We start from the raw sequence: 18,905 nt of genomic DNA, 5'->3' as shown, positions 1-18,905 counted from the left end.
TGTGTTGGCTGCAGGTGGTTCAAGCCAGCACAACTCTACAAATTAAGACAGATCTAAAAGCATGACTTGCATCATATGCAGGCATTGCCACATATAAGATTCTCTTATAGCCCCCAGAATAAAAGGACCTTATATATTACCCAAGGGGCCCAGTGGTATAGTGGGTAACACATTGGGCTGCTAGGTCAGCAGTTCAAAGTCACTAATCTCTTTGGAGTAAAAAGATGAGACTTTCTACTCTGGTAAATAGATACAATCTTGGAAACTCACAAGAGAAGTTCGACTCTGTCCTGTAGGGGCACCGTAATTTATAATCACATCAATTATAGTGAAATTGTAATTTATATACATTACCTAGCCTAAATCCACACACACAGTATTTTTCAGACAAGTCCAGCATAACTTCTTTCAACTGAAATCAAAGTTTTAATCGCAGCTGTGCTAATCATATCAGAGGTAAGTGTGTCCTATAACTGTGTCTAAATGAGACTTTTGTAGACTGTCATTCAGCCTGGATTGTAATTAGATTCTGAAATCACTCTGGTCCTCAAAGATTTGGTAGATTACAAATAGAAGAGAATGACTGCTACTTATGCTGTTCAGAATTAGAACTATAGGGAAGACTTGATAGCCCCATTTAGGCACTGCCTATGTGGAGAATGAACTTACTGACCATTCAGATGTTGGAAGTGGGGATATCTGCTTAACAATCTTTATATGTAGGTCTGCTTCAGTGTTAAAGCTGCCGAAGAGTTTCATTCCATCTTCAATGATACTGTTTTGTTACACCCAACTTGAAAGGATGGTAATGAAGAAGAAAAAGCTTATTAAGTCAGGTATGCAAACGTAGTTGGGAAAGAAAACACATGAAAAAAACAATAACCAGATTCCACCTCTGGTGTCTCCATAATGCCCCCAGTACAACTGTGCTCTACAGACTGTGTATCACAACCCCAATTTTGAGCATGTAATAATACTCTAATTGTAGTAGAGACTAATAATGGTCTAAATTAATGCCCATTTACACGCAATGGAATAGTATGCAACTGTTTAAAGTACAATACAGAGAGCTATTTTGTCATTGAAAAATTCACATGATATGATTCTAGATGAAAAAATAAATAACTTCCATAAATGTGAAAATAAATGATATGTATGACATATATGCACAAGACTAAGTAGATAATTACATCTATAAGTTATTATCATGACTACTTTTATATTTTGGGTTGTTATTTTCTTTAGTCTTTTAAATAAAGTTTTATACTTTTTATAAAGAAACTTTTGCAAAAGATTTAAATCTTAGGGGAGAAATATCTAAGAGTATATGAATATCTTAATAGGAAGAAAATACTTTTTAAAAAGATGTAATTAAGATAATATTAGTCTGATTTTTCAAACATACTTTTGCCTAAACATAATGTGCTAACAAAACATTGTACAAGTACTAATAATAATAACCAAGATAGTTTTCATTATTCTTATTTTAATCAAATAGGTTTGACTCCCTAAAGGAACTCAGTAAAGCTGAATTGTTTTTTAAAGTAAGTTAAAGCATGGATCCATCCGATAAAAATTTTAAATGAAGGAAGTCAAATAAAATTGATCTATTGGTTTAAAGCTATAAATATTTCCTTCGTGAAATGATGGTGTCCATGACTGAGTTATAGAATGTAAAAGTTGGATATGGGAAACTACTTATGAAAATGATTTTTTTAATTATGGGAATATATTAAAAATGTACTGAAGTCCACTACCAAGTTACACTACTATTAAGGTGGATTCTAATTCATTGGAAAAAAGGAAAAGCCGTGACTCCACATGGATCAATTAGTAGATAGATAAATCAATGAAATCCATTATTATAGTATAATTGCCAAATAATTTATCATTAGAGTTAGAACTCCCATTTTTCAAACTTTACTAATAATTGACCCAAAAAATTCATCCATGGGAATAAAAATTACTCACGAAAATTTTCATGAGAAACAAGGTATTTATATCATAGTTTCAGCATGCTGAAAACTCACTGCCACTGAGTCAGTTCTGACTCAGGGGGCCCCAGAGGACAGACTAGAGTGGGCCCTGTGTGCTTCAAAGACTGTAAATCTGTACAAGGAGCATTAAGACTCATCTTTCTCCCATGGAGCCTCTGGCTGGTGCAACCTGCTGCCTTTGCAGTTAGGATAACCCATTGCCCCTTCAAGGTTCCTTTTCAATATATTTCCCAGAAATTAGACTATGAAAAATAATATGATAATGGCCATTAAAATGTTAATTGTATAATCCATATACAAAATTATAAATATTTTAATTAATATGTAAAAGCATAATAATGTATAATTTTATAATAAATATAGAGCACTCTGAACAAGTGATCCTAGTTAGTGCCATCAACTGTTGGACACATTAATGTTGTCTGCCTAACACTGGAAGGCAGTATGTGGGACATTGTTTGCTCTTTTCTCCCACCTCCTTCCCCTGCCAAAAGACAGACTATGAATCCAAACATGGAACGCAAATAAAAGGACACCCTGCAAAATGTTGATCTGTGCTGTTCACATATCAAAGTCCAACCAGGCAGAGGCCTGAGTGACTACTTCTGATTAAAGAGACGAAATCACCTGGGACCTTAGCTTGTAATTCTGATTAAAAGGCAGACAACGATAGCGATTAAAAAAGCCAGTCATGGCCGTATTCAATTGTCTTAATCTGATCATTGCGTTATTGTTCAATTATGACCCTGCTTTTTCATGGGAAAGAATAATGAAGAATTTGAGATAAATGGGCATCAGGGTGGACTATAAAATCAAATGGTTCAGAAAATAGGCATAACTCACATTTACATCAGGAAATGGAGCAATGAAATATACATGAAAATTGCATATTACAGAGGACTGCATATAATTCTTGGCATTTTTATGAAACTTTGAATTAATGTCCCACAAAATGGTAAGCGCACACGAAGGGAAAACGCTGACTCAATAGGGATCATTGTCAGGTAAGTAATCCTGATTGTCATGCATTGTCATGTTCTGATCCATGATCACACTTCTGTCCTTGACAAGCTGCCACAAGCAATGGGGGACAAGCACACACGGGTCACAGAATTCATCTTGCTGGGATTCACCCTCACTGCAGACATGGAACTGCTCCTCTGCGTGATCTTCTCCCTGTTCTTCGTCTTCAGTCTGCTGGCAAATGGGATGATCTTGGGGCTCATTTGGTTGGACCCCAGACTGCACACCCCCATGTACTTCTTCCTCTCACACTTGGCTGTCCTTGACCTGTCTTATGCTGCCAACAATGTCCCCCCAATACTAGGAAACCTAGCAAAACATGAAAAAACGATTTCCTTTGCCTCGTGTATCACACAGATGTATTTCTTTTTGACTTTTGCAGACATCGAGTGCTTTATTCTGATGGTGATGGCCTATGACAGGTATGTGGCCATCTGCCACCCTCTCCAGTACACAGTCATCATGAGCTGGAAGGTGTGCATTTCCCTGGCTGTCATATCCTGGGCCTGTGGGATTTCCTTGTCCCTCATACATACAATCCTCCTCTTACGATTACCCTTCTGTGGACCCCGGGAAGTGAATCATATCTTCTGTGAGGTTTTAGCTGTCCTCAAGTTAGCCTGTGCTGACACCTCCATTAATGAAATACTTATCTTCTCTGCCTGTGTGTTTATCTTAGTCGGACCCCTTTCCTTCATGCTGGTCTCCTACATGCGCATCCTCAGGGCCATCCTGAAGATCCAGTCTGGGGAGGGCCGAAGAAAGGCCTTCTCCACCTGCTCCTCCCACCTCTGTGTGGTTGGGTTCTACTTTGGCATAGCCATGATGGTCTATTTAATCCCAAACAGTGATCAACTACAGGAACAGCAGAAAATTCTTTCAATGTTTTATGGCCTCTTCAACCCAACACTGAACCCCCTCATCTACAGCCTGAGGAATGCCCAGGTCAAAAGTGCCTTCTACAGGGTGCTGCAGAAGACCAGGGCCACGTGACAGAATGGAAAGGTTCAGGGGAGGTTTTCTGTTTGTTTTGTCCATAAGAGATATGGTTTGCTGATTGGATAAAACTCAAAACCAATCCACACTAAACATATATGATTGAAGTATGGGAAATATTCTAATTTTAGATCTGAGAAATGGAACCAATTTCAATTGAAAAACATGAACTCTTAGTTTGAGTACCTGTTTTAGAATTCGGACAGGAAAATTACAATACCCCATCTATATCAAAAATGTTGATTTTAAAATTCAGAAATATGACTATGTGGGGAAAATGTTAGAAAATTGCTTTCATACTTCATTATGGATGATCAACTAGGAGAAATATGGCTCTTTATCATCTAGTTGTAACTGGAAACACAAGCATGAAACTAAGACCTTGGTAGAAATCTTCTAAATAAAAGAGAAATTTCATAGAGAGCATGACTCAGGGAAATATACTTCTACATTATCAGTTGTGATGACAATAAAAAAAAGTAATTGAGAAATTCTGAAGTACGTAATAGAAATACTTAGGAGGAAAAAGGAAAAGGATGAAGAAAGTATTAATCCATGTAGAATCAAAAAATACATTGTAATGCATTGTTCAAGAATTATGATCAAATGTATGAAATGTACTTGTTTGTGTTTAAATGAACCTAGTTGAAAGGATTTTTAGAAAAACTCCACTGCTACATATATTTGTGGGTTATGATAAGTATGAAGAGGGGAAATATGATCCCTGTAGAGACTCTCACATAAATTCTCATACAAATCAAAATATAAGAGGCAACTTTGGTACAGTCAATATCATTTCTCTTTTATGTAGCAAAACACTTTCAAGATTTGAGAACACCAGGGTAAAAAGCTCCTATTATGATAATGGTGGTAAAATCAGTAAGTCTGTCCTTTGCCTAACCTTTAGCTAAGAGATTGCTATTGATATCAACAGGGGAAGATAGGATGGGGGAAGTTAGAGTGGGGTGAGTTGGGGAGCCATAACAGACTTCCTGGGGTGACACTAACAGGACGGTCTATAAAATTTTGTGCAGTGTTTCAGCAGAAATTTATCATATAGATAGGGTTATTCTTCCAGCTATTATGAAAACAAAAATATTTTTCATAGGTTTATGTTACATGTTTCAATATACCCACAAGACTAAAACTCGATGCTAATTCCCTCTTTGGAATCTTATAATGTGCTCTGCACATCTTGAGCATGTTGTTGTTGTTGTTGTTCAGTGCCATTGAGTTGGTTCCAACCCACAGTGACCTCTGCACAACATAACAAAACCTTGTACTGTCCAGACAATTGTTCCTATGCCTGAGCCCATTGTTGAAGTCAATCCATCTCCTTGAAGGCCTTAGTCAATATGCTCTTAGAAAAATTCAAAAAGCTTAAAATGATAAATTCTGGAGAGGTTGTGGAGTGATTGAAATGCTCAGACATTACTGGTGGGTTGCACAAGGGTCAAGTTACTATGGCATTTCATAAACAATGGCGAATAGAAATGTTATATGATCCTAGAATCCCTATACTTGTTATCGGCCCTAAATAAATACAGAACAAAACATGAATGGATATATACACATTCATCTTTATCTCAGCAGTGTATATAACAGCAAAAGGATGGACAAAATAAAAACCCTGTCTGAAAGAACAGGATAAACAAATTCTGATACACAAAAAATGGAATATTATTCATCTGTAAACACTAGCAGGTGTGTCAAATGCTTCATTACATGGAGACAATTGGAGCACATTATGCTCAGCAAAGTTTGATGTTTTCTTAGAGATAACGATTTCACGATGCTATCCTTATAGAAGAAGCATGTCCACAATGGGAAAAGGCTTTGAGGACTGTGAGGAGGATGGAGGGGAGGAAAAAATGGAGGGACGTGGAAGAGGAAGGGAGAAAGAAGACAGTTACACAGATGCTGTCATTGTTCTGGTTTGATGGGAGACGATCAAATACAAGTATTTCAATTTCCTCTGGAGGTGATTTTTCCACACAAATGGGAAAAATAACTAAAATGAAAACCGTTAAAAACTTTTTGAGTAGTTGACCCCTACGCTGTGTCGTGGTCATGATCGGGTTTCCAAAAGTGACTGTATTTTGGGCTTGTATCATTTTATTTGTTTTTTGTTTGTTCATATTAGAGGGTATCTCAGAGGGGTTATGTCAGTGGATGTCACCCTCTCAAAGCTATGTTAGACGCTTTTCCGTTTTTCAGTCTGTGAAACCCAGGAGTGATGAACCTAAAGGGACAGCAAGTAGGGCAAAGGATTCTGGGGGAGAGGGGTATAGTAATGGTGGTGGAGTAAAAGGGAGAAGAGGTTAAGAGGTTAAATAGACCATGTAGAAAGAGAGTGTTTGGAAAATGATCAGGGTAGCAATTGTATATTGCACTTGACATGATTGAAATACAGAATGATATGATATATGTATTAAATCCCCCAACATCATAAATGTAAATAAGTTAATTAAATTAAAAGGAGAAAGGGTCAAAGCCTCAAAACCCACCAGATTCCTCACCCATCAGATCCAACCACTGGTCTGAGCGGCTACAAATGGGTGAATAGTAGAATTGAAACTGACAGTCTTTTGTGGCACATGAGCTTGTTTCAAACAAACAAACAGTGGTTTCATTAAAGTTCAAAATATAAATTTACAAGTAAGCAATTTCATTTCTGAATAATACTATTCTGCGTTGCAGAGAGCTATTGCTGTTAACGAAGTTACCGTATAAAAAGCTTAAGAGACACTTCCCTTCTATCCCTTATATCATTGCTGTCCTTTATTTCAAATATCCACAATCACCCAAAACGTTGTTTCTATTATTATTTTGAACAAAATTTAAGATGATAAGATTTGCTGGATATGGGTGAAAGTACATAAAAATTCCTAGTATAATTTTGGAAATTCTCTGTAAGTTTGAATTTATTTAAAATAAAAATGTTTGAAACAAAATAATCCTACTTTCTAAAATCAATCTCTATATTCAAATGGTAGAACTCTTAACAAGGATTTTACATTTAAGTTATGCTTGTGGTTTCTTATATAGCAAGTGGATATCCAAAATAATTCATTCTTTATGGAAATAAAAATGACAAGTATGTTTAATATTGCCCTGCCTCTTCTCTACCCCACAGTTCCTCATATCGTCTGCCATAAGTGTTCAATGTGTCAAATCTGTTTTTGAGATGACCTTGAAAATGCAGCCAGAATGGTCATTAGAAGCAAGGATGGGGAGACTCAGCCTCCCACACTTTGGACATGGTATCAAGAGAGACCAGTCCCCATAGAAGGACATCATGATCAGTAGTGTAGAGGGCCAGTGAAAAAGAGGAAGGTCCATAGCAAGATCGATTAGCACAGTGTCTGCAGGAATAGGCTCAAACATCACAATGATTGTATGCTGGGTTGCTATGATTTGGAATAGAATTAATGGCCCCAACCAACAACATTAAGAGAATTTAACCAACAACATTAAGATAATTTAATTTAACACTTAAATGCTTCCAGCAAAAAGTTGATGAGAATGTCTACTGTAAGTGCAGTGGGCATTCTGGGGCAGGGGGTTAAAAACAGAGCAAAGATTTAGGGAGTGACTAGAAGTAGAAAGATAGATGAGCACAAGGGAAATAACACTCAGTGGCTATGAGTTCAAAATTATAAAAAATATTTGTAGTTTTGATTATTCATTTTACAGTATCATTTATAATTAGATAAATAGATTTCTCTCCCTTGGGAGGATATATGCTTTTGAGGAGTTACCGCAACAAGTTCTCCAAGGAATCCTATGTATCATCATAAAAAGAAATCTTAACCTTTTCATACGGGGATCATAGGGACAGACACAACTGATGGTCAAGACCCAAGTTACACATGGATCAAGAGTCAGTTATGTGAACAGAACAAGAAAATACTGCATGGTTTAAAATCAGGAAAGGTGTGAATCGGGTTTGTGTCCTATCACCAAATTTATTGTATCCATACATGGTTCAAGTAATTTGAGAAGATGGATTATTAGAAAAATATAATGCATCAAGATTGGAAGAAGACTTGTTAACAACGTAGAACATGCAGATGACACCGTCACTTGCCGGAAATGAGGAAGACTTATAGCATTTGCTAATGAAGATCAAGGATTGCTGCCTTCTATGAGGATGAAAACTCAGTGTAAAGAAGACTAAAATCCTCACCACTGGACCAGCAGGTAACATCATGATAAATGGACAAAAGGTTAAAGTGGCCAAGGATTTTGTCTTGCTTAGATATTGAATCAATGCTCATGGAAGCAGCAGTTAACAGATGAAAAGACAAGCTGTTTTAGGTCAATCTGCAGCACAAGACCTCTTTAGAGTATTGAAAACCAGGAAGTTACTTTGAGCACTAAGGTGTGTCTGACCCCAACCAAGGTATATTAAATGGCCTCATATGCATGAAAGTTGAACATTGAATCAAGAAGGCCAAAGAAGAATCGATGCATTTGAATTGTGGTGCTGCAAAAGAATATCATGGACTGCTAAAAGGACAAACAAATCTGTCTAGAAAGAAATAGGGCTCCTCAGAGACAAAGATGGCAAGCCTTTATCTTATATATTTTGAACATATTGTCAGGAGAGTCCACGGACCAGTCCTTGGAGAAGGACATCATGGTTGGTTAAGTTGAGGGTGGCAGGAGGGAGGAAGGACCTTCATGAGATGGATTGACATTGTGGCTGCAACAACGGACTTGGGCACAGAAACACCTGTGAGGACCACCGGTGCAGGACTGGACAGTGTGTCCTTGGGTTGTGCACAGGGCGGCTATGTATGGGTTGGAGCCAACTCAATGGAAGCTATGAGAAACAACATACTCTTTGACATAATCCAGAAAGCCTGGCTTGTGGCAGATGAAATTCCTGCCAACATCTGTGAGAGTGTGCATTCTTCTCCATTTTCCTGAGTTTGTTCCTTGCATCAAGGCAAACAAGGATGACAAAGATGGACATCCAAGAGGATGAAGGTAGCTTCCATAGTGCCTGCTGAGCCTGCCATCTATTGGCACAATGATTCTTTGGGGCCCTCTTCCTGGATTCCAGGTATGTGTCTGGGGAAGGGGTTCATCTGTACATAAGCAGAGGACAAGGCTGCCGATCCATGTTCTTCCTCAACACCCCTGTGTTCAATTCCAGTTATCAAGAGGGAAAGGGTGTCAGTCATGGTCCGCTGGTCCTGCTTCAAGAGCAGGCATCCAACCCTCACTTCACCTCCAGAAGTGTTCCTGTGTGTTCAGACTAATTTGGGGGAAATGCCAGAGATTGTAGCTCTGTGCGTAAGCCATCATTGATGACTGATGAATGGTTACTTCAGGAGAGAACAGGACACTGGCAGAGACCATCAAGTTTAGGAAGGGAGAGATAAATGCCATTACTGTGGATGGCCTCCTTACACTATGGGTCAACAGAGTACCATCCAGTGCCCACCGTGTCAGTACCTACATCTGTAACTTCTCTCAGTTCTTCCCCTCTTGGTCACATTCATGGCAGTAGATGTGTCTGGCTCTGTGTGCCAACCTGAAAGTGAATTAAATGCCATCCAAACCTGCTTCCTCCTTTACAAAGGAAGAAAGTGATTCCAGAGGTGTTATGTCCCTTGGCCCCCTGACCCACCTACCCTTTCTTGCTCTGCTGAGAACTATCTGCTCCTCTTATATCCCAGAATATCCTTCATCTGAGAAAAGAACATCATCTGGGACTTTTCTCTGCTGCGCAGAAGGAATGTGTTAACAAGATTCAGTTTCAATCTCATAGCTACTTGAAAAACATTTCACCATTTTTTTCCTGCTAAAGCAACGATGTTGTTGCAGTTGACAGATCGTATTTTCCTAAGATGACATTTTCACGGTTATTCTTGGGGATGGCTGAGTTCACCCACAGTGCAATAAACTGATTATCATGGTCACTTAACCAATTTTGAGGGGAAAGTTCTATCAGTAAATTTTTTTATTACTGAAACAATCTTACTTTTCCTGTGTTATATATCTGGAAACAGGTAACATTTTGCTTTAAAAATAAATATGGAAACATATATTTTTGCGCTCTTTAGATTTAAGGAAAAAAACCTTTAAGTCACTTTTAAGAAGTACTGTTGAAAAGTAACAAAATTAAAATGAAATTGTATTGCCTTAAATTGAGAAAAATATGAAAGTCAACCTAACAGGTCATTGTCATTATCTGAAATGTTATACACTGTAGCATTTGTAATCCAGAAACCTAATTTACTGTCAAGCCACTTCCTACTCATTGTGATGCTCCATCAGTTTGGGATGCTGTAATGCTTTAGCCGAAGACATGCCTTGTTTCTCCTGTGGAACACACGGTGGGTAGGATCTACACATCATGTGATAAGCAGCCCAACTCAATATATAATTAAGCTTGCAACAGTGTGTGTGTGTGTGTGTGTGTGTGTGTGTTTAAGTCTATCTGTCTGCTATACACATCAGACAGGACTACAGAAGAGGCAATTAAAAAGGTAGTACCCTTTACAATAGCCAAACACAAATTGAAATATCTAGGGCTATACCTGACTAAAAAAAATGAAAGATTTGTACAAGGAAAACTATAGAACACTATTATAAGAAACCAAGAGAGACCTCAACAAATGGAAGAATACCCCATGCTTGTGGATTGGAAGACTCAATATAGTAAAGATGTCAGTTCTTCCGTAGGCACTATATAAGTTTAATGCTATCCTGATATGAATACCATCACCCTTCTTCAAAGAATTGGGAAAAACTGATTACCAACTTCATATGGAGAGGAAAGAAGCCCAGAATAAGCAGAGAACTCCTCAAGAAGAAGGACAAAGTGGGAGGGCTTGCTCTACCTGACTTTAGCACATATTATACGGTCACAGTGGTCAAAACAGTGCGGTACTGGTATAACAACAGATATTCAGACCAATGGAAAAGAGCTGAAGACCCAGAAATAAAAACATCAGCATACAGGCAACAGTTTTAATTCTAGTTGCTATATTTTTTAGGCTGAAGGATTTTTACATTCATATATCCATGACTTTTGCTACACAGAAAATGGGAGTTGGTGAGAAATTGATGTGAGACCACCAGAAAGACCCAATAAATAACACCTCCCTTAGTCAAGGAGTGTGAATCCACTAAAGTAATGTTCAAATGAGACAAAGTCCAACCAGAAGCCACCGCGTTGGCTTCCACTCAGTAGCCCTATGGGACAGGACAGAACTGCCTCAGAGGGCTTCCATGGCTGTAAATCTCTATGGAAGTGGACGGCACATCTTTCTCTCAAGAAGTGAGTGGTCTTCAGTGGAAGGCAAGCACTTCACCAGAGTGCCACCTGGGCTGCTCCTTAAGGTATAATTCAGTGTTGGAATCAGGGTTTCTTGACTACACCAAGTCAGAGAAAGCACTGAACAACTGTATTATAACTCTTTACAGGAAGAGAAAGCTTCTTCTTTCTCTCATGGATCAGCTCATGGGCTTGAACTGCTGGACTTTGGGGCTGGTTGCCCAATGTGTAACTCACTACACTACCAGGGGTCCTCTTCCTCATCCCAGCAATGTAACATTCTAGAAGAATTTAGCAAAGACACCTTAAGTGACATAGGTACCTATGTTGCTGTTGGATGCCATCAAGTTGATTCCGACTCATGGAAACCCTGTGTGACAGAATACGGCTGCCCACCAGGGTGTCCTGGGCTGGAATCTTTATGGAAGCAGACTGTCAGACATTTCCTCCTCAGAGCTTCTGGGGTTCAAACTGCCAACCTTACAGTTAATCGATGTGCAACCTCTAACGCTGTCAAAGCTCCCGAGGGAAGATATTCTACTAACTATTAGAAATTTTATGAAGCAAAAGAAATACTATAAATTTTACAGGTCAAAATTTATACACCGGGGCTGCATTAGAGACAAATCACTGATTGTTATTTTATCAGAGTTCTCATAACTAATGTGCTAAACTTTCTTTCCCTCTTCTATACATGGGGCTGATATGGGTTGGAATTAACTCAATGGCAGTGAGTATACCTCAGCTTTGAATTTTCTGTTATAAGCACATCATAGCAGTCAAAAGGACATGAGGAGCAATGAGAAGTGATCACAGTAGTCACCCCGCTGGGCTTCCAGGTTGAGCCCATGCAGGAGCTTTTCCTCTTTGGAATATTTTTGCTATTTTACACCCTCACCATTATGGGAAATGGGACCAACGTGGGGCTCATCTGGCTGGAACCCCAACTACATAGCCCCATGCACTTCCTCCTCTCCCACTTGGCCATCATTGACAGATACTATAGCTCCAGCACTACCCCTACGATGCTTGAAAACTCGTGATACAGAAGAAAACTATAACTTTTGGTCCATGAGTATGTCAGACGTTTTTGTATCTGACTTTTGCTCACACTGAGTGCCTGACTTGGCTGCTAATATCTTATGGTCATCTTCCACCGTCTCCAAGACACCATCACCATGAACTGGAGAGTGTGCACAGCTGTGGGCAGCACTTCCTGGGTGTTTAGCTTCCTCTTGATTCTGGTCCATATCACTCTAATTCTGAGACTTCCCTTCTGCAGTCCACAAACCTTCAACCACTTCTGTCAGATCATGTCAGTATTGAAACTGGCCTGTGCAGACACCAGACTCAACTGAGTGGTCTTCTTCATGATCTCTCGGTGCATTTTAGTGGGGCTCCTCTTTCTGGTGCTGGCCTCCTACACCTGTGTCCTCCCTGCCATCCTGGAGATCCAGACTGGGAGAGATGCAGGAAGGCCTTTTTCACCTGCTCCTACCATCTCTGATGGTGGGAATTTTGTTTAGCAGTGGCATGATCAGATAACTTGTGCCCAAATCCAGCCATTCTCAAGAGCAAAGGAAGGTTTTGTCATTGTTCTATAGCCTTTTCAACACAATGCTAAACCCAATGATCGACAGTTTGAGGAATGGAGAGGTGACTAGTGCCCTATGTACAGTACTGTACATAGGTGTGAGGTGGTTTTGGTCCTAAGTGTGTGAGTTTGGTCCTCATGAATCTATGTTCCTGGGCACCAGATTGAGCATCCAAATCCACCATGCCAGTGTGTGTAGTCTCTCTATCATTAGATACAAAATAAGAAAATAAATCTCACTGTTTAAGTTATTTTAAGTGTGGTCTTTTGTCCTTTGAAGGTAAAATAATCTTAATGATATAATTAATGCATATTAAAGTGAGTGTGTATATGCATATATATGTTTACCAATTAGCACACATGTGTGAATGTGTACACATTATGAGCATGCAGGCACTCAACAATATATATGTTTGAAGTGTTAAAGAAAACAAAAAACTAGTTCTCAGAAACTATCTATTACTGATTTATGTTTAAACTGTGACAACATGACTGTCAGCATTAATTTCAACCAGAGAGAAGCAAAGATTCCTAAGCAAAATGGAAACTATAAAAATCTAAATCATGTAATACTTACATTCTAAAGGATACAACAGTACCATTTGTGTGACAGAAGAAGTGGAAGCATGGGTAATCGAGATCCCCATTTTTTAGTGTGAAGTTGAAAGAAGGACCCTAACATGAAAATACAGGGTTTACAGATGCAGACATCAGTTTAGGCAACAGAGTAGACGAATAAGGCTAACTAATACCATTTTGTCATGAACATCAAATACAAATTCATACAATTCTTTTGATATATTTGTATGTCATCTTATCTTGTTGTTATAATGAACTAGACAACTTAAAGCTAGATGACTTAAAACTCCAAGAGTTCTGGAATCCAGAACTCCAGAATCAATGTGTGGTCAGGTCCATGCTCCCTTGAATACTCTGAAATAACATAATGTTTAATAAGATAGTTTAGTAAAATGCCTTCATATAAAATTAATTTCAAAATAATCATATTTTATATAGCAGAATACAGTGATACTATATCAACTATATTAAATTTTAAGTGTTTATAAATAAATGTCATAAAGAATATAAAGAATAGTATAGAGACTTTGGTGAATTCATTGAGAGTCTTTGGCAACTAAATAGACATACAATGTGAAATGGACCATGTGCTTGAATTGGAAAACATGCAAGGCTTTCAATTTATTATTGTGTTCAATTACATTTGTGATATTTCTTCTAGTTAAATTATCACCAGTAAAAATATGAACGGGGCTTGCTAAGAAACAGATCAGCAATTGCTCATAGGCAAGGTCAGGTTGAAGCAGATGAAAATTGACACTTGAACACAAGAGTCAAAATAAAATCTTGATATATCCCGCCAGGATTTGGAGATCATCTAAAAAGAAAGATTTGATACACTGAACGGTAACGATAGAAGACCTGAGGGACATCACGTATGAAGAAAGCAAAAGGTCACTAAAGACATGGTAGCAAGGAAAGACCAAAGGAAATGTCAGAAGAGATACTGAAAATTCTCCTAAATGCAGAGTAGCTAGGGCAAATGGAAGAAGTGATGAAATAAAAGATCTGAACACAAAGTTTCAAAGGATACCACCAGAAGACAAATGTATAATATCATAATGAAAAGTGCAAAGACCTGGAGTAAAAACAAAACAACAAAAAAAGTATACACAGCATGCTTCCAGCTGAAATAACCGAAAAAAATCAAAACTTGAGTTGCAGTAATGCAAAATTCTATGGATATAATTATGTAGAATGATACAGAAATAAAAGAAGATTGAAGGAGTACAAAGACTCACTGTACCAAAAAATAACTGGTAGGCATATAACCCATTCAAGAGGTAGCTTATGATCAAGAACCAGTGGTACTGAAAAAAGAAGTCCAAGTTGCACTGAAGGTATTAGAAGAAAATAAAGGAATTGGTGGAATACTAATGGAAACATTTCAAAAACTGAAGCCACGCTGTGAACACTCACTTATCTATTCCAAGAAATTTGGAAGAGAGCTACCTGGCCAACTGAGTGGTAGAGATCCATATTTGAGACTGTTCCAAGGGAAGATGACTCAACCAAATGCAGAAATTCATGAATGAAATAATAAATATAATATGCAAGTACAATTTTGTCGGAGAAAATTCAAAAATGGTTGCAGCAGTAGATCTACAGAAAACTGCCAAAAATTCAAGCAGAAAAGAATATGGGACAAATGATGTCATTGCTGCCATCAGCTGGATTTTGGCTGGAAACATGCCACTGTGATGTTGCTGTTGTTAGCGTCGGGTGCCATTGTGGCTGGTCATGGCCGTTTGACTTTTTAATCTGCCTTTAATTGGCTGAACATTTTTCAGGAGAGGAAATCTACTGCAATTGTGCTTGGGACTTCATTGAATCTAAAATGAATTTCTGGAGAAGTTACAGTTCTACACCATTGAGTCTTTCAATACAGTAAACAAACAAGCAAACAATACTTGCATTTATTGAAACCTTTTAAAAATGAAGTTTTATCTTTTTATATTTAGTATTGTTTGGTTTGTTATGCTGCTGTTTTTAGGTATCATGCGGTTGGTTCCAAACCACAGTAACTTGCAGAATGAAAGACTGCCCAGTCTCATGTCTTCCTCACCACTGTTCCCATGCTTAAGGGATACGTTGCAGCCAGTATCATTCCGTCTCGCTGAGGGCCTTTCTCTCATTCGCTGCCCTCTACTTCACTAAACACGATGCCCTTCTCCAGGGACTGGTTTCTCCTGAAAATATGTCCAAATATGTAAGACGGAATGTCAATACCCTTGTCTCTAAGGAGCTCATACTTCTTCAAAGATAGATCGGTTTGTCCTTTCAGTAGTCCATGGTACTGTCAATATTCGGTTCCAGCACCACAATTCAAATGCGTCGATTTGTCTTTGGTCTTCTTTATTCAATGACCAACTTTCACATGCATATGAGGTGATTGAAATACCTTGGCTTGGGTGATGCACACCTTAGTTATCAAAGTAACATCCTTATTTTTTAATATTATAAAGAGGTCTTGTGCAGATGATTTACCTAATGCAACTCTTAGTTTGATCTCTTGCCTGCTGCCTCCATGAGCATTGATTGTGCATCCAAGCAAGACAAAATTCTTGACAACTTCAGTCTTTTCTCCATTTATCCTGATGTTAATTATTAGTCCTGTTATGAAGATTTCGGTCTTCTTGACATTGAATTCTAATCCATACCGAAGGCTGTAATCCTTGATCTTCATCAACAAGTGCTTTAAGTCCTCCCCACTTTCAGCCACAAGGTTGTGTCATCTGCATGTCCCAGGTTGTTAGTAAGCGTTCCTCCAGTCTTGATGCACCGTTCTTCTTCAGATAAGCCACCTTCTGTGATTATTTGCTCTGCCTGCAGATTGAATATGTATGGTGAGTGGATAACACCCTGCTGCATCCCTTTCCTGATCTTAAACCACTCCCTTGTTCTGTTCACACAACTGCCTGTTGATTGAGGTACAATTTCCGCAGAAGCACAATGAAGCATTCTGGAATTTCCATTCTTCTCGAGTTTATCCATAATTTGTTAGGATCCGCACAGTTGCATTCCTTGGCATGGTCAAAACAAAAATACAAGTAAACATTTCTGCTATTCTCTACTTTCAGTCCAGATCCATCTGTCATCAGTAATGATGTCCTTCGTTCCACATCTTCCTCTGAATCAGGCCTGAACCCCTGGAAGCTCCCTATCAATGTACCGCTGCAATCATTTTCAGATGATCTTTATCAAATTTTGCCTGCGCATGAAATCAATGATACTGTTCTGTAATTTGAGCATTCTGTTTGATCACCATCCCTTCTTTGAAATGGATACCAACATGGACCTCTTTCAGTTATTTGGCCAAATAGCTGTCTTCCAAATTTCCTGATATTTACCAGTGCATGTTTCCAGTAAATTGTCAGCTCATTGAAACATTTAATCTGGTAGTTCATCAATACCTAGTCTTGTTTTGACCCAGGGTTTGAGTGCACCTTGAACTTCTTCCTTTAGTATCATTGGTTCTTACTCATATTCTACCTCCTTAAATGGTGGAATGTTGACTAGTTATATTTGGTACAGCGAATCTGTGTATTATTGTCATCTTCTTTTGATGCTTCCTGCATCACTCAATATTGTGCCAATAGACACTTTCAATACTGCAACTTGAGGCCTGAATCTTTTCCTGTGTTCTTTCCATTTAAGATATGCTGAGCACGTTCTCTTTTGATTTCCTAATTTTCATCGTGTGGATATAACAATAATAGAAAACATTGAGAAGCATGATAATTCTGGGAACACTTCATTGTGCTTCTGAGGACCCTGTACAAGAAGCAGTCCCAGAAAGCAAGAAGCAGTTGTTTGAACAGAACAAGGGAGTAATGCATGGTTTCAAAGCAAGAAAGATGTGTGGAGGTTGGATTCATTGTCCAGATACAGCACCAGCCACCAACCTGTGGTCTTCCTCCTGATCATCAGCCTCCACAGTGAGATGTGTCAAAAGAGACCTCCAGCATAGCTTCTGACCCACAGGCTTGGAAGGAGTCTCAGCTGGGCACTTTCCTGCTTCTACAACCCTGTGAACTCTTTCTCAATATGAATTTCTCTCTATAGATACATATGTAAAGACCACTCCTTTTGCTTCTCTAGAGAACCCAGTCTAAGGAAAAGGCCTTCAACAATATAGATTTATACGGCGGCTGCAACATTGGGTTCAAGATTAACGATTGAGAGCATGACACAGGAACAGACAGGGTTTCCTACTACTGTCTATAGGGTTACTACAATTTGGCATGAACTCCAAGACACCTGACAAGTTATCCAACTACTGATGGAAGTTGGAACTATTAAATAGGAATGTACGTAATTTTTCTGTTTCTCACTCATCCTAATTTTTAAAAACTGGCTTCGGTGAAGTACATTTCGTGTTGAATAATGGTTATTTAGGGAGCAGCGGTGATTCAGTGGTAGAATCTCATGATCTAGCCAGAAATCCAGGTTTAATTTCCAGTCAATTAGGTGTCATGTGTAGCAAACACCTTATTGTCTGTGACGGCTTGATATATTATGATGCTGAACAGTGTTATTGGAGCTTCTAGACTAAGACAAACAAAAACCTGCTCATAAAAACGAGCTAATATAAATCCTATGGAGTGAACCGTTCAATGTGTAGTTGCCCATGGAGATGACACGTGACCAGGAAGAATTTAGTTCTTTTGTACATGAAGTCATCATGAGTGGGGGTCCACTTAACAGCAACTGACAATGTTCTGGTTATTATTATCTCTTATCGTTTATATCCCTCACATTTTTGTGTAGCTAGAGATACAACCCTTGGCTTGGAGAGAGTCCATTTTTCAGTGTTGTCATAAAAATATCAAAGGAAAACCTTTCTCAAAAGCCTAGCATTCACAGTCTCTCACAAAAGTTCAGGAGCATTCAGAAAAGTATGTTTCTTAAAAATGTAATGATCTTAAGTATATGAATACTGTCATTTTAATCTTTCTCTCATTTTCAAATGTTTTATTATGTTGAGAGATATATAGCACATAGTATTTTAGGTGTCTCAAGTGTACAATTCACTGACAAAATTATCTATCTTCGCTATTATTCCCTTCCAATATTTTTAAATGACTGCAAACAGAAACTCAGTACCCCTTGAGTAATGGCCCTCATTTTCTCCTTCCTCCAAGCTCTGTTGACACATCATAGCTGTTTTATGTATTTGCCTATTCTACATTTCAAATCTTTAGCACCATATAATACAATGACCAACTGACTCTTTACCATCAAGACAATACTGATTCATAATGACTTCCTGTGTGTTTCTAAGAGTATAACTGTTTATGAGAACAGAAAGCCGAATCTTTCTCAGAGCTGCTGGTGGTTTTGACCTACCAGCCATGAAGATTACAGCCCAATTCATAAACACTACACCACCAGAAGTCCATATAATAAGAGGAGGCTCAAA

General features: G+C 38.4%; 1 protein-coding gene and 1 pseudogene across 1 annotated transcript; both read left to right on the top strand.

The window, feature by feature from the left end:
- Positions 1-3,080: 3,080 nt before the first annotated feature.
- LOC101638215 (olfactory receptor 2A2-like) lies at positions 3,081-4,013 on the top strand. The gene has a single exon (XM_004713983.1). It carries the CDS (start codon positions 3,081-3,083, stop codon positions 4,011-4,013), a length of 933 nt encoding a protein of 310 aa, XP_004714040.1.
- Positions 4,014-11,534: 7,521 nt separating this feature from the next.
- Positions 11,535-17,665, top strand: LOC101637894 (annotated as a pseudogene).
- Positions 17,666-18,905: the final 1,240 nt, after the last annotated feature.

The sequence above is a fragment of the Echinops telfairi genome, unplaced genomic scaffold (assembly GCF_000313985.2).
Source record: "Echinops telfairi isolate 266 unplaced genomic scaffold, ASM31398v2 ScPeMD7_23;HRSCAF=83, whole genome shotgun sequence".
Classification (NCBI taxonomy): Eukaryota; Metazoa; Chordata; class Mammalia; order Afrosoricida; family Tenrecidae; genus Echinops; species Echinops telfairi.
This window is presented reverse-complemented; position numbering and strand designations above follow the sequence as displayed.

Excerpts from the sequence above, each read along its gene's own strand:
- LOC101638215 (XM_004713983.1), top strand. The coding sequence starts at position 3,081 with ATGGGGGACAAGCACACACGGGTCACAGAATTCATCTTGCTGGGATTC.